Raw genomic sequence first — 16,610 nt, 5'->3', positions numbered from 1 at the left:
TGGTTCTCAAAACTCTTTACACCAAGTACCGTAGCACCAGAACATTTTTAAAAAAAATAAACGTTTTCAGTCTTGGTTGGTAAAATGTATTGCACATAAAGGTTCAATCAAATCGTTCAACTGAACTGTACTTCGGCATTTCTCCTAGTTCCACTTGTGATACCCGCACAATAACTCAGAGAATCTCTGATCTAACACACCCACATTCTGCCTTTCACAAAGTTAGTGATGCTCAGTTCTGTCATCAGAAAAAAAAAGACACTCGTTCTTACATGAACTGTATTGTACTACAATTTGGGAGGGGGGGTTGGGCAGATTTAAAATATTTGCCTGGATGTTTAACATCACATTTAAAGGGCAGGGCAGGCAATCCAGAGAACGGCAGAATATTAAAAAGGCACGTTTCCCTAATATGCCCCCCCCGACCCCCATTTGATTCATTTTTGCAGGTTGTCGACACAACTCATCAGTGACTGCATAAAATAAGTAGAAATGTTTTGACTGCTTTGAGTCAAAGCCAAGGCAGTATCCTGTTAATCCGATTAAACAAGCAAAAGTGTTGTCACGCGTGTGAAGTTTGATGTGGCCTCATCCTTCAAATTCATTTACAGACTTACCGGTACTCTTGCAGTTGAAGAAGTCTAAAAAAAGAAAAACAAAACTAGAAGAGTGCTCCCGTCAGCGGTACCGGGCTACATCTTGTACATTTAACAAGAAGCGGCTTGGGTCAAGCTAGACAAGGGTCAGTGCTGCGTCTCTAAATCGCAGCTCTTTGTGGAAAGAACATCCTGGAAAAAGTCTTCGTGTAACCCAGAAAAGTTTTTTTTTCCCTTACAGCACGTGTTTAGCCCGCTCATCTCTTTGAAGCTTTTTGTAAGCAATTATCCGTCAATGACACAGCGATGGCTCAGTCAAACGTTACCCCGCCGTGTCTCATTTCCAGGGTATTCATTTACAGCCCGCGAGGTGACATTTGCTCGCTGCAGCTGCTCCGACTGTTTTATTGCCGCCGATGGTATCGTCTGGTGCATCTGGCGAATGAGTCGCGCACGTTTTCTTACGAACAAGGCGTGGATCAGACGGGCACCTGACTTTGAGCTTTGGAAATTTCAATTTGTATTGTCTTCTGACTTGAAAAGCAACACAATCATCAATTCAACTTTAGCGTAGAATCATGTAAGTTAGTCGTGAAACTATTTTTCTTCAGTGACTTGGCCTTTTCGAACCAAACCGATCACGATGTCTTCACAAGAATTGACTGCACTTCAAGCCAGGCATCACTAAGTGAAAGCGCTCAAATGGTTTGTCTATTCTTGTGTTTTGGACAGCTATGGACGCCCCTCTGAACTTGACAGCCAGCGAAGTGAATCACCGCAGCGCTCTCATCTCCTGGCAACCGCCCATCTCTGAAATCGACAACTACATGCTCACCTACAAGTCTGCCGACGGCAACCGTAAAGTAAGCATCACTCATACTTGGGTTACTTTTCCAAAAAAATGTTTTGTCCTCATCTTCCCATGGTAACAACGGAAAATGTATTTTTTTTTTAAGTCATCCATGTGGTCATCCGCTTTGGAAATGAATGACGCCTTGTGTTGGAATTAAACTGATGTGATGAGAATTTAAAAAATGCCTGGCAGTTCGACATCAAGTGTTTTCCAATTTGAAGTGCCCTTTTCTACAAGGTCTTACACGTATTCGAAATGTATTTTGGCTACAAATTGAATAATATCGCGGCTCCTTTGCCTCAGAGATTTTAAATTGCTATCATTAGAAACAGTGGCTTATCTGATTAACATATACAGCGCATAATAGATTGTAATGGCCCTGCGTTTTTATGCGCTGCCTTGGAAAGATAACTCCTCACCTTTTGGTTCACAAGGACAAGCACACGTCTGCCGGGCATTTGACCGAATGCGAAGTAAACCACACCTACAAAATCACCACTATGCTTGTAAGGCTTTATATCATCCTCGCTTTCGCCTGCAGTAAATGTCTTGTCTTGACCCTAAAAACCGTCGGTGTCCTTGGAGACGGAAGAGAGACACAATTTACCAGCTGCTCCCCTGCATAATTCACACGGACACATTGCCGGGAAATGTGTGATATTTATTGCGTTTCAAAACACGTTAAATAATTGATTTGTGCTTCTTCATATTTGATGTGTAAAACTGTATTGCTACGTTTACATTGGCTGCTTCAAATCACACAATTCCCCCAAATGCGAATATCGTCATTTTGGAATCGGGCCTCTTCCAAATGTGGGGAAGAATCCAATAAGTTTCTATAGCACAAATAAACACAATAACAAGCTACATCACGACATCCAGCTCGTAATCTTGAGCACCTTCATTTGCTTTCTCGAGCGGTTATTCGGGGCAACTGTGAGTTATTATTACGAGATCAATTTCTACCACTAGAGTGTGCAGTCACCAGTTTTAGAGTTGCCAGTTTACAGAACAGCTTGATGTTATTTACATCCTACGTAAGTGTCCGTTCGTCCCCTGGTGAAAAGGAGTTGAAGAAGCCTGTTAGCTCGCAAGCTAGCTAGTGGCTAGCACCTCTCATCATGGTGTGGTCAGCCCCATAACAACTTTTTACCGGCTCAACTTCTGCATAAAAAAGTTGCCAGAGGGTACTTGTTTTTCTTTTTAAACATAACTTTTCTTCTGTAGTGTCCCAGAGTTTCTTTGGCAAACACTTTTCTGTTTTGCTACAGAAGAAAAATACCTGGAAGGCTTCTCTGGACCACTCCAATTTTGGTGTTTTGGCACAGCGTAATGGAGATGTTAAAACCAACCTACGTCTGCTTCAATGTCTATTGTCTCACATGTGCGAAAAACTCGTCCATGTGTTCTTGTCCGCTAGGAGCTGATTCTCGACGCAGAGGACACTTGGATTCGCCTGGAGGGGCTTCCCGAGACCACAGAGTTCACCGTCAAGCTGCAGGCGGCAAGGGGTCTGGACACCAGCGCTGTCATCTCCACTACCTTCACCACAGGTACACGCTCGCTGACATGCAAACGTACAAACGCATTCATGATTTAACATGAGGTGATTTTGTGGGTCCTCCTAGGTCGCAAAAAATCAATAAAATGTATGACTGCACTATGGAGGCAAATGAAATTCGTTCCCTGGCTCAAGCGCATTATCCTAAAGCCTATTTTAACTATACAAATGGTGTTTTAAGGAACAGTTATAACTTCCATATCAGTGTGCTACTTCACGTCACATTACACTTGATCCAGTTTTAGTACAAAGCATCTTAAGTGCAGCTTTAGGGGTGCGTGTGGTGGTGGTGGGGGGGCTGTAAAATCCTTATTTCCCTCTAAGCCGATACTTATTTCCAGGTGCCATGCATGTACTGTATGCGGTAAAAGCTCCAATCCTCTCAAGTATGACATTGCTCCTCCTCCTCCTCTGCTCGTCTACAGGGAGTCGGTTGTTTGCGACGCCTCAAAATTGCGCCCAGCACCTGCTGAACGGCGAGACGCTGAGCGGCGTCTACACCATTTACATCAACAGGGACCCCAGCCAGGGCGTGCAGGTGTACTGTGACATGAGCACGGACGAAGGAGGCTGGATTGTAAGACCTTACCCAGATCGGTTCCATCACACATTTACTGACACCGAGCATGTATATGTACTGTGTATGTATATGTACTGTATATGTATATCTGTTGCCTGTTATCACTGTTTTTTTTTTCAGGTGTTTCAACGACGTCAGAATGGCCTGACTGATTTTTCCAGGAAATGGAGCGACTACCGGGTCGGCTTTGGAAACCTGGAGGATGAATTCTGGTTAGGTAAGGCTCACGGGGCTGAATCACAAATGGTCAAGAAACATATACTGTATTTGGTCAAATACTATATAATACCCTCGATTTGAATGAAAACGGATGCCTCCTTAAGAATATTTAGGATTGGCAATATTGGTGTACCACCACAAAAACTAGTCGACTTTCACACCACGATTGACAATTAAATTGAGTAGTCTAGTAGGCCCAAGTGTTCATCAAAACGGAGGTAACGGTTCTAGTCCTAAAACGTACCATAATTTCTCAAGGATAAGATGCATTTTTTGGGGGGCTCCTTCAGTACACGTATTTTTATGGAAAAGGAGTTATTCGTGGAAGATTAATAACAATGAAATGATCGTGATTATTTCAAATATAAAAGGTACATTCTGGCTTTGTGTAACACGAAGGCAAAGACTTTCTTTTATACTTTGAGTATTTGTAATCTCACCGCCCCAACATCCTGAAAAGGAAAACCAGCAAAACATCCTCACTGTTTTGATGCCCCTCCTCCCTCCACCACCACCACTCATTATGAAACAATAATCATATTCATGACTAAATGTGCAAATGAGTTACCTTCCTCAAAACGCCACATTTTTTGTGCAGTTGTTTTGCTGCAGATGATTAAAGGAGATTATTACATGAATATTTCATTAAGAACTTGAGAGGAAGAAAATTTGTTTTGGGTTTTTTTTGTTGTTGTTTTTTTTTAAAGCTTCTTGATTAGACAAATTAAATACAACCACGGGGAGTTTTATATTATATTATCACTCCACTACAATGCTCACTGCTGACTTTTTTAGCATCATGATACAAAAGGGTTCAGGCAGCCGTCCGTCCATTAGTGAGAAGCATGCAGTCAGGTGTCATTTTTACATCAATCCCAGATTTTGAGCAATCTGCGATACCTTTTATTCAGCATTACAGGCTTTTTTAAAAGAAGGTCTTAACGTTCTATCTCAAAAGGAAATGATAGCGCATCATCACTGTCTGCAGGTATGAATCAATCATTTATTTGCAGGTTATCCAGCAAAGTGGAGCTATTACCTGCCAGAGCGGTGGTTTGCTGATGTTATGTAGAAATGGCGCACAAGAAAAGAACCAAAGTGAAGCTGTCTTCTTATTAGCAAATAGCAGATGACATTTCTTTCCCAGCTGCCAACATTTTGGCCTTATTTATTTATTTATTTATTTCAAATCAGGACATTAAGTGTGTCTGCATTCGAACCTAAAAGCCTGCATGTCCCCTTGAGTGCACTGCAGGACTCAAGACCATTTGGAGTTCAAAGACTTACAGTACTTTCCCTGTTTTCAGCCTTCCAGCACTTCTTTCTTTTAAAAGCAGCCTAATGTCACCTCAGGATGTCGAGAGGCTCTTTGCTTCATTGTAAGCAACCGTCCCCACGCCACGCCATTAATCCGGTTCAGCCTTCTGGAAAATTGCACTCGATCATATTGTACTTTATAATAACGTACAGTGATAAGATAATGAAATGCAATGCAAAGAATTCAACAGTTTTTGCATCGGCTCATCGGGCAATGTGCTGCTCCTTCTGGTGTGGGTGCCGTGGCCACATGGGGGCAGTCTCATACAGGATACACATGGAGACGGTCACAGTGTCCCGGTAAGCTGTAGTCATAACAGTAATTTTTCACCAAGCACATAGAGGATAGGCCTGTGAATGTCCTTATATTGTCTGCCTACTGGTTTTGTTTAAATATTTGTTGCTTAATGGGTTATAACACCGTAACACTGATGCTACGGTGTTTTCCAGTTCTTTGCCGCTTGTCAGCAGTAAGCTAAATGTACTCTTCAAAGGCAAAATATTGTGGTTGTTGATAAAACACATGAAATTCTTTTCACTTTAGGTTTAGTTTGATGCTAAACATGAACTGCGAGTGGCAATAAACACTATGAAACCATTTTAAAAAAAATTATTGTTAACAATTGTTTACTGTCTGCCAAACCCTTGGTTCTTGTGAAGGGATTTGAGATTTTTGCAAACATACAGCGCTCGTATCTCAATTTTTCTTTGCTTGCAAGTCAAAGCAATACATCATCCAAACGACGGCTCTTAATATGGAAAAAAAAAATCTCCAAAAGGCACCACCGTATGCAGGTGACAACAAAAGCTCCATTGTGCCACTTAAGATTCAGACTGGGAGAAGTATTATTTTGACTCATAAGGATTGCATGACAGAAACACTTGTCAAATATGGACTCCCTGCTTCTTTTGAGTCCACAAAAGGTCATCTCTGTCGGGACAGCTTGCTGTGAGAAAGCCCCAAGAGACTTTTAGATTTTCTCTGTGAGGTCCAAATTTATCAAAAGTCACCATGGATAGATCGCGTGATATCTTTTATGTGATTCGAGCGCCAATGCGTGTAATAAATGACCGAGGACGTACCAGTAGATATTTATGTGTGCTGTCATAACAACGAGCTTTCTTCTTATGTCATTTTTGACTGGATCTTGCTCATGCTTCTCGCATAGTGTGGGGAAGGGAAAAGTGAGCGTCCATGCAGAAAAATATATATATATACCGGTATATACTGTATATACCGGTATTTATATTGTCTTGAAAACCTATTCATTTTGTACAATCACGCATATACTGGTAAAATGTATATGTATTTATGGTACGATGCCCAAAGCTCACTTCGCAGTCTGTGGAAAGTAGGGGAAAAATTAGCCCCTAACATCAGTTTTAGCAACTGACACAAAATTAGGCGGACATGAGCATCATAACAGAATTCACAAAAAAGAGGCTTCCAGCTTTAATTGTCATTCCCAGTTGAAGTTGACTGTCAAATTCAACATAAAGAGAATTACATTTCGATTTGGAACCACCACATAGCTTTGCCTTACACAAACGACCGCTAGCTTAATGCTAACAATGTCAACCCTGTTGACTGGCTGACGAACAGCATCAGTGGTGTTAAAACCACATCGTCAACAGACAGTACAACAATACACACTGGCATTTCAATTTTTTAACCTTTGTGAAACGTGACTAGCATGACTGCAACTTGCTGAGACAGGTTTGAAGGTCTTCTTTTGCGCGTGTCTCTATACATGTATGCTACTGCCAAGGCACACGCATCGGAGTGAAGTAAAACAATTTTACGAAACTCGCATCGAGGAAACATACTGAACGTAGAAGAAATTAGCCTTTTATGACTTTCAACAGACATAAGGACTCTTCACGGTTAGCCGTTCTCTCACCGCTACTTCTCAGGTTACAATCACGTAAAATGATGTTTGCCCCGTAATACTGTCCTCATGTTAAATAGCCCCTCATTTTCAGACAAAAGAGACGGAATCGCAAAGTCCATTGACCTTCACTACCTCTTATGCAGATTGCCGTGGACGGCCATTTGCTGTACAGTAATCTACTCAAACGCATGCAGAACCGTGATATACAATTATAGAACTGTAGTCACTGAAAGAAACACTTAATTGGCCCGAGGTCAAGAATATGCAGATTAAGCTTCATTGTTACGTATTGTATTTTGCAATTGGCCACCAATGAGGCTGGTCCAGTGCCGTCCCTCTTCCTTTTTGTCATGTTCACAATGTAATAACCCAGAGGAACCACGCTTATTCTAATTACAATCCTATCTTCATTGCTTTCTCTTTAGATTCCTCGCCCTTTTTCCTGCAAGTGTGCAATGATGATAATAAAAGGTGACAAGGTGATTTTACTGCTAATGTTATAGGAAGAGGACTCATTCGTGTGCCCAAAATGCCTTTTTAAATGGCGGCGCGCGTTTGGAATAGAGCAGGGACTCATGCAGTGAAACTATTCATGGAAGACATTTTTATAGGCTGATAATGCAGCGATGTTATGCCATGCAAATTAACGAGCGAACGTTCTATTCCACCTTCATTACTACAACAGGTTTTTTTTCCCACCCCATCTCCCTGTCACCTCAAGTGCCTTGGACTTGTACCGGAGATTAGATTTGCTTCCCGCTGACGTATTACAGCAGAATTGCACGTCCTTATCAGCCGAGGCTTTGGCGGTGCGCGATTGTATCTGGGAAAAGTCCAGTTGAGACGCTGCTTGTAGATGGTGGCATCTTCACTTTTTTTTTTTTTTTTGCAGTTGCGTAGCAGAGGCATTCTGATCTCTCAGGTCAACACGGCGCCTTATCACCCGTTACACCTAAATCCTTTCCGGAGATACCGAACTGGACAATATATTTTCAAAAGCGACGCAAGGTCTCGCATTTGGGTTTCCTTGCCAGTGTAACTCACCCAACACACCACGTAGGTTAGCAGCTGAAGAAAAAAAAAGGCTGCGATACATTACAGTGCGATATTGCAGTTGATCATTTGTTCCTCCGCATATTTTTTTTTTTTCAAGTGGCTGTCGGGGTTGGTTGTCTTTTTACTCTCGTGTGACTTGCTCATGATCAAAACATTTAATTGAAGCTTAAGCCGCTGGCTCGAAATGTTTATCTTCTAATGTTGAATTTTTGGGGGCGAAATGAATAAATAGTCAATTCAAAACTAAAGACATTGTGACAACAAATGGCACCACAATGGTTGTAACACACAATTCGGTTGTTTGTCAGACTGATATTTGAATGTGCATAGACAAATCCAAAATATATTTCAACGAACCGCGGCCGGCCTACTGTTTATAGCAACATAAAGAACAAGACCATGGCTGATATATTCCGACAGCCGACACTCTCTCCTCACTAAAACGAGCTGTTTTTTGACATTGCCTCGTGACAGAGATTGTGTTCTGTAATTTATATATCGGAAGCCTTGACAGTGCTCTGGATGGACTTATTTAAATTCCCTCTCTTTGACTGCCCTCATCATGACTGGTGGCGCTAGGCCTTGTTCTGTTTTCAGTATCATGTTTCTACCCATGTTTCTTGACAAAAATAAGAAAATAAAATGAAACGTGAGAAAAACATATGATCATCATGCATGACTTTGCTCGCAAAAAGGGGCTGCTGGCTGAGAATGTGACAACCTGGTCAAAAAAAAAAAAAAAAGCAAAAATGATTTCCATAACCGTTTTTTTGCCCATGTCAGAGTTTTGTGAACATGTCACATGAATGACACTTAAGTGCCGGAATCCATAAAAGTTCTCATTTCACTCCACCACCCTCAACAGAAAGCTATGACGTTGCAGTTTTTCAAAAGTCAAACAAATGTGAACGGTGGCCCCTTGCAATGTTTTGTTCTTGTTGTGCAGGTTTGGACAACATCCAGCGGGTCTCCGCTCAAGGCCGCTACGAGCTGAGGATCGACATGAAGGATGGGCAGGAGTCTGTCTACGCCAATTATGATAAATTCTCCCTCGGAGATGCCAGGAACCTGTACAAGCTCAGGATAGGAGAGTACAACGGCACCGCCGGTAAGTGCTCGGATATTAGATTGACACGAGAGTGTTTGCAGCCTTCCACTAAACATGCTTTCGGTGTTAGCGCAAACAAGAAAGCATTGGCGCAGCAATTGCATTTATTATGTAGAACTCGATATCTACTGCGATTGTCCGGCAACCAACTCGGGGTGTACCCCCGCCTCCTGCTCAGGATGTTCCGTTCTCCGTTCTGCTTTGAAGTCCAATTTCTTTTCCGATTGAATTGTACGCATCCGAGGACACTGTTTATTTTGACTTTTTTTTTTTCGACGTTTTGTCCGACTCAACCACAATCGTCATTTCATCCTTAGGAGTCTAATCCGGTCTGTTTTTATACTTCTCTTTGCCCGCAGCGCAGCGTGTTGGCGTTCTATGCAGCCATAGCAACTAACATGTCACCCCGCTGTCTCTCGCTTTCTCTTTTCCCCCCTTTTGAAACGTAGGCGACTCTCTGAGCTACCATCAGGGACGGCCTTTCTCCACTAAAGACCGAGACAACGACATAGCTGTCACTAACTGTGCCTTGTCCTACAAAGGAGCGTGGTGGTACAAGAATTGCCATCGAGCCAACCTCAACGGGAAGTACGGCGAGTCCAGACACAGTCAGGTCAGTCCAAGAGAGAAATCCATAAATAGTGCTGCGTCGTCCACTTGAACGAAACCCATTTGGGGAAACAAAACCGAAAAACAGTATTCATTGTCATGATCTCAGTTAAGACACTCTCGTTGACACCACTGTGCCCATTTGAACTCTTCCTAACCAAAAGAGCAGCACAGAGGCAGTCTGTCAGATGAAGTGTGGAAGCTTTGAATTCAAATCAACTTCTTTCACGATGCTGATGTGCAGCCAGGTTTGCTTCGGTAGAACAAATAAGTTGCTTAGTCCAAGGTGGCGGAATTTCTATTGCTGCTCGTCAGTGTAATAAAAATGGCAAAATTGGTCAATCAATCAATCACAGTGAACAAATTTATTTCCATTCATCAGGTAGCAACTTGCTGAACGTTGATCCCTCAAAACAGGATTTGAAATGCCCCCAAAAGCCTTTTATTCTATTTGATACATGATCTTATTATGTGCGTTGTTTTTGATTATCGATTGTGTCATACGTCTGCAAGACAGTCTGTAGTTGTTCCTGTAGTTCATTTAATTGCATAAAAAACCAAATCATACCCTGCCAGCAAAGTTAATAACCAGTAGTTATGCTTTGCAATGTCCTTTCTTTAGATTGTACTTTATGGAGTGGGTCCTTTTGATGAAAGCAAGAGAAAATGTGACTTGCCGCCCAAATGGGTCAGCGATGGAAAGTGAAAGATTCAATCTCTCCGGACTAGGCATCCTCCATCAAAGTGCCCTTGAGCAAGTTACCAAGCGCTTCACAGCCTTGTACGCGTGTGTGTGCGCGCGTGCGAGTGTGTTTTGTCCACTTAAAGAGACGGGGTCCGACGCACTCCTAATGTCTCCTCGGGGGCTAATTAAGTAAGTGAATCAGATTGAATCCCTGCGCTGGCTTCACTGATTGGCCTGCCGTTGGAGCTCTAATAAAAGGTCACACTTCCCAAGGACCGAAACTACTCCAGCAGTTGTCCGCCCATTATGAGACGTGATATTTATCGATCCAAACTGTCTGCCGCGGTCCCCCCGGGGGCATTGCACGCTTGGAAATGATTGAATTCATCCTGGAGCAGGCAGGTGAATTATGTGGAGGGAAAAAGGCCACAGTTTATCACAGCGACTCTTTGCGTGTGTGCGAGCGTGTGTGTGTGTGTCGGAGGCGAGGGAGGGGGGGGGGTGTAGGGCTGGGCTGGTCCTCCTTTCAAGCTACTGATATCTTTGAGCCTTGTGCCGAGGCTGCGTCATGCCAAGTGGCAAAGCCTCTAGAGCGTTACAGCCTGCCTTGTTAGCTTTCCCGCTGTCCTTTTGAGAAACGAAGGAGCCACATGGAAGCTGCAGGATGAAGATTATTAAAAGAAAGAAAAACTGTGAAACTTTCCCTCATTTGCAAAGTGAATATTTTGATGAGCGTCACAGCTCACCTGTTTTCTGGGTTTGGTCATGTGACGGTCGCAAGAGGAGCACTGTGATGTCATTTTCAGTCATCAGCTCGTGGTACCACAAGGCAAAATGGCCGACCGCTCAGATGGATCATAACGGTGGATTTTTCTGCTGGACTCATTTACTGCCAGTGGCATATTTTTTTTGGCGTTTAAGAATCCTAACTTTGAATCCCAGGTACGTATTCATATATTTCTTTTACTTTTTCATGTGGCAGCATCTGAAAATGGCTGGCAGTGAACACGTCAATTCATATTCCGCAAACGCAATTTTAATCAGAATACCGTGTTGAGATTAATGGGGTTGCACAGAACATATTATCGTACAGAGATTTTTTTTTTTTGGACCCGCCCATTAAGGACACGCTTGAGATATAATGCAAAGTGTGGATGTCTTAAAATGAAACATGACCCCGCCTCCACAGTCCTTCAACCTTGTCCGCCGCACGCACCTTTCTCAAAATCTCTCTTGCTTATCCTTGCAGGGAATTAACTGGTACCACTGGAAGGGACACGAGTTCTCCATTCCCTTCGTGGAGATGAAGATGCGGCCGTTCAACTTCCGCAGCATCAGCAGCAAGAGGAGGCGGTCGGCGCCCGTATAGGTTGCCTGCATGAGCGCCCTCCTAATTGAGAGGCAGAGACCGATTGAGCTCGGGCGACCGTTTTGATGATGATGCTCGTCGTTCTCAGTCGTCCTTTCCATTTTCGTTTGGCAGTTGAAAGTAAAAAAAAAAAAAAAAAAAAAGATTTGATCCAAAAGGAATGATGAAAAATCTGTCCTTTTTTTGTTGTTGTTGTTGATGTTGTAAATAACGAAAATAGTCAGGATTTCTTTTTTTTTTTGTTTGCCGATTTTTATTTTAATTGTTTTAATGAAGCAGCAAGTGGTTGGCAATCTGATTCATAGCAGCGAGCATCAAAGGAAAACATCGTCCGACCTCTGTTTGTCTCCGCCTCGCATCCACGTAGAACCGTCTTTCCCTGCTGTCCTTCCTCCCGGGAGATAAAGAAAACTGTATGTAATTTATTTCGCTCTTTGAATGACAATTCTTCTGCTTTCTGTAAAAAAAAAAAAAACCCCAGCAGAAACAATAACCAGGATGCGTTATTTTAGCCACTAACAATAACACTTTTAACAACAACGCTAAAGGCCGTTACTGTAAGATATATAAATATATTTTTATAACTGACATTGTGGCAAAGGTCCGTCCCATTTGATTTGATGCCTTTTCATGATTACATTTGTGTAAAAAGGACAACGCGGGCCTCTTTGACACTCTTTATTTCCAGGTTGGCTTCTGTGTCATCAAAGAAAAATGTTGGAGCAAAGTTGTGCCAGCGTTATTCCACCGTTTCAGAACCAGGACGAGATTCGTGCAAAAATACGTACGTCACCGGCATAGAAAGCCGGACAAAGACACATTACTTGTCGTAATTGAAGAATCATTGGTGTGAAATTGGATCATTTCAGCGGCAAACCTTTTTAGGTGTCCTGACTTGCCGTATTCTGTTGAAAATGTACATGAACTTTTTCGGTTCATGTTTTGGGAGATTTCTGCGTGAAAGAGGCTCAAGAGATGGGAGCATTCAAGTCGGACATTCAGATTCACAAACATTCTCTCACGTCGGACTCATCCGTTGCAATATACAGTATTTGTGTTCATGATCAATATATTAATCTTTTTTTTTTCTGGGTTCATTGAACGTAATTTCCGTAGTTGTTGCATTTTTTTAGTTTAGTTTCAAGCAGTGTGCGTTGTATCTCGTCATAGTGATGGTTTGAATACCAAAGATTGCGAACCATACGAAGAAATGGGAACAGATAGAAGCCAGTCCCGTCAAAAACCACAAGCATACAAATAATGGGGTTCGGTCTGCGCTTGTGCTTGCACAAATTGTTCACGTGAACCTTTAAAAAAGGACGCATGATGCATCTTATTCACAATTAGTGTTTGATGCATACATCAAAATACCCCAAACATACCCCAGTGGGATGGCCGTGAGGCAATGTGGGGCACACTGGAAAAAAAAAAACCATAAAGTTGGAGGGGGTGGGAGGGTTGCCACCAACATTTAAAAAAAAAAAAGGAAACCTCATGGGTCAAATTATATAAACCAACCACACCTCACTAACAGCCCACAAAATATTGAGTTATCCGTTGTTGTTTAATTTCACACTTAATGGGTTCCCACTATTTTTATCCGCCAAATTAAACAGTTTTGCAGAATATGTCCCCCTTTAAAGTTGCAACCTGACCTCATACTCTCAACTTCCTCCAATTTTGATGCCAGCATAGACTCAACCTCTTCATTTATCATGTACTCGTGTAGCCATGAAGATATCTCGTCTTTTAGAATCAGACGAATGCCAAAAAAAAAACAGATTCCCGTTGTTACCGACAACGCTGCATGCCCACTACATCGCAGTTCCACTTGTCTTTATTACGTCACATTTGCCGATCCGGGTTCAAGTTACTTGTTGAAATAGTTGGTAGCGACATTTCCCGGGGTTCTGTTAATGCTTGTGCCATCTTGGATCGTGATCGCCGCTAGAGTAGGTCATCTTGTAGTGTTCTTCTTGCATTAACCACTTAGGCGGAGTTTGTCTCTGGGCGTCTTGAGGAACAAAAGGGAACATTGAATGTGCTTTGAAATATGAGGGATGTTACGTCACGTCAGACTTTTTACCTTTCGGATTACTTGGGATTTAGTACAAAAGGTGAATGCTGTATTTGAGATCATTAAGGTTACTCTGAAGTTCGCCGACAATCTGTTTGTAACGATCACAGTACCAATTTGTAATTCCTCGCCCATTTCAGTTCAAGAGACACTAAAGTTAACAAATGAGTATTCCTGAATCTTCATTTGAAGTTTCTCGCTACTAAAACAAGGCAGTTTAAAAAAATAAAATAAAATAAACTTTTTTTTTTTTTTTTTTTTGCAATGTCAAGATGTGGCTTCATTTCGTTTCAGGTGACTGTAAAAGTGGTTCAAAAGAAAATGTCCTCGTCACTATATCAACACTCATGGTTTACTTTTGCAGGTGTACTTTTGTACTAAAGTGTGACACTGTACCTTAAGCAAATTTGAAATGTCGCCATGTAAATGCAAAAGGTTGGCTCAATGTACTGCTGCCTGTTGGGTAAGAAAAAAAAAGATCTGATACATGCTGAAAACTTGGGATTTGTTGTTGGATACCCTTGGATATTGCTGTCAAAATTTAGCTCTAGTTTGACATAAACGTGTACGATATAGTTCCTTTTATAATACATTTTCTACATATTAATAAAATATTCAAATAGTCAATTTCCTGTTTCAATTTTACTTGGAATATAAACAAGTGCTTTCCACCTTGACTAAGGCCTCAGGTTCATTTCATGAGGCCCAAAGCATGATGCTGCCGCAACCTTCAGTGCAGGTATTGTCTTTGTATTGTATTTGGTGACGAACATTTTTTTTTTTTAAACAGCTTCCTGTTCAAGACGTTTCCTGCACATGACTGAAAGACACTCATGCATGCAGCGGCTAAGTGTTTCAGTCTTATGAAATAACACCAAAGCTCTGCATTCAGCACTTTGAGGCAGTCACTCTTTAATCACAGTGTATTCAAATGATTCGCTAATTATGCATGCAAGTGTCAGGTCAGCAGAAACAAGATGGTGACTAATCGGCTTGCACGGCGTTAAAAGTGAACACGCTTTATAGAAAGGTCAGAGCAGGACAGCCAAAGCAGAAGTGAAAGACTCATGTACGCACACACGCACACTGCGACTACCTCTCTTATCATTCCTCCTAAAAAAACGATTTGTCATTTCCACTTAATTCAACATCCATCCCAAACATATTACCCACTTTTCGTCCTGTTTTTTTCCCCCCAATCCCTGTTGCACTTCCTCTTCGCTGCGTTTTTCAAAGTTTTGTACACAGACTCCCTCTAGTGGCACTCAAAAGAAACACTGAATTAAATGTATGTGGATTTGATAGTGAACATCAAAGTTAAATTTCGTCATTGTGTCTCTTTATCTTGAGTTGCAAACTTTGCTCAGGTTGCTCTTGCTGTTCTCTTTTGACTGATTTTATCAAAATCATTTGCATTTTATCATCGTTGCTCCCTCCATGGTACTTGTTTCATGAGGTGACTCTGAATAAAAGCATTCTGATGGGTTGACATGTTTGTGCGCACTTCACTAAAATGGCACAAAACTAACGGCACAGTACCTTGAACATTTTCAAATGTAAAAATATGAATATTTAGGCACTTAGCCCGCTGCATAGCTAGCTAGCTTTGAGCTAGCCCATTAGCTAGCTAGGGCTTTTATTGTGTTTTAGAAGAGAACTCTATTCATCAATTTTTATGTGTTACTCAATGCTAAGTCCAACCCTGTGTGTGACTTGAGTCCCTCACCTCTGGCCCAAGGACCTGCTAAGTCATTTCTTTTGTTTTGTTTTTCAAATAATTAACTGTAAAAATTATGTGTTAGAACCTAAACCCATAATCTACAATCGGCCTCTCTCAGGAACCCTTTGCAGCAAGAAGTGGAATGAAAAACATTTATATACAGGTAGCTACAGTGCTTTTTGAATGTTTAACCGATGTATGTGGAGCACAGGGCTTGTGTGTCAACTGTCTGTACTTCCAGGCGCTCAGGACGAGGTAGGCGACGAGGCCGAGGCTGATTCAAAGCGCCGTTGAGGGCCGTATTGAACTCCCATCAGTGAATGCCTTCACATGTGAGTAAAGATGGTGAGTGAACTCCATTGATCTGCTCAATTCCTGTTTTCACTTTGCCAACTGACATATTGGAGACACGGCAAAAGTGTGGTCACATGACACCAAAATGGGCAATTTTCGGGTTCAGCTTGTTGAATGCATGGTGGAAAACAACCAATGCACATGACCCTGACACACCATCCGTATCGTTGGGGGCATCGTGCTGCGGGGAATCTTTTCTTCTTCATTGTGCTTTAGATGTCTGTTACTAGTGAGTGTGAAGCTGAGGCCTCGAGGAGCAGTTTCCATCACAAGCGTGCTGCTTCCAAACAATGACTGGAAGCAACAACACAATGTTACTAACAGGCCGACAATGGGAGTCTATTTTGGTCCCTTGACGTGCTTGACAAGCTGCAGTAATGCAAGCGATAGGACTCTAGTGTGATTATTTACCTTTAACCTTGTCAAGTGTTAAAGGTACAAAAGCAGGAGAACCCCAGTATATGACACAAAGATAGAAGAGAGTATACTCTTTCTTTTCGTAGCCTATTTGGCTCTTGAAAAATCCGTCAAAATGTTCAAACGAATTGCAGTCCAGGCAACTGTGCTTTGATAACGGCCAGCAGTGAACGAGTTACTGAACGGACAGGCACTCC

At 42.0% G+C, this 16,610-nt stretch overlaps 1 protein-coding gene across 2 annotated transcripts in view; it reads left to right on the top strand.

Annotated features, from left to right (window-relative positions):
• The window catches only part of tnr (tenascin R (restrictin, janusin)), a 105,457-nt gene extending 90,908 nt beyond the window's left edge, over positions 1 to 14,549 (top strand). For both annotated transcript variants that reach the window (XM_086129726.1, XM_086129725.1), the window contains 7 exons: positions 1,329 to 1,459; positions 2,870 to 3,002; positions 3,436 to 3,587; positions 3,711 to 3,807; positions 9,021 to 9,182; positions 9,632 to 9,795; positions 11,726 to 14,549. In XM_086129726.1, coding sequence (XP_085985852.1) covers positions 1,329 to 1,459; positions 2,870 to 3,002; positions 3,436 to 3,587; positions 3,711 to 3,807; positions 9,021 to 9,182; positions 9,632 to 9,795; positions 11,726 to 11,845 — 959 coding nt within the window. In that variant the 3' untranslated portion in view covers positions 11,846 to 14,549. The remainder of the gene's footprint in view (positions 1 to 1,328; positions 1,460 to 2,869; positions 3,003 to 3,435; positions 3,588 to 3,710; positions 3,808 to 9,020; positions 9,183 to 9,631; positions 9,796 to 11,725) is intronic.
• The last annotated feature ends 2,061 nt before the right edge of the window (positions 14,550 to 16,610 follow it).

This window comes from Hippocampus guttulatus, chromosome 14, assembly GCF_054856545.1.
Source record: "Hippocampus guttulatus isolate MCC_2025c chromosome 14, RoL_Hgut_1.0, whole genome shotgun sequence".
Classification (NCBI taxonomy): domain Eukaryota; kingdom Metazoa; phylum Chordata; class Actinopteri; order Syngnathiformes; family Syngnathidae; genus Hippocampus; species Hippocampus guttulatus.
The sequence above is the reverse complement of the archived record's forward strand: the minus strand, read 5'-3'. Positions and strand labels throughout refer to the sequence as shown.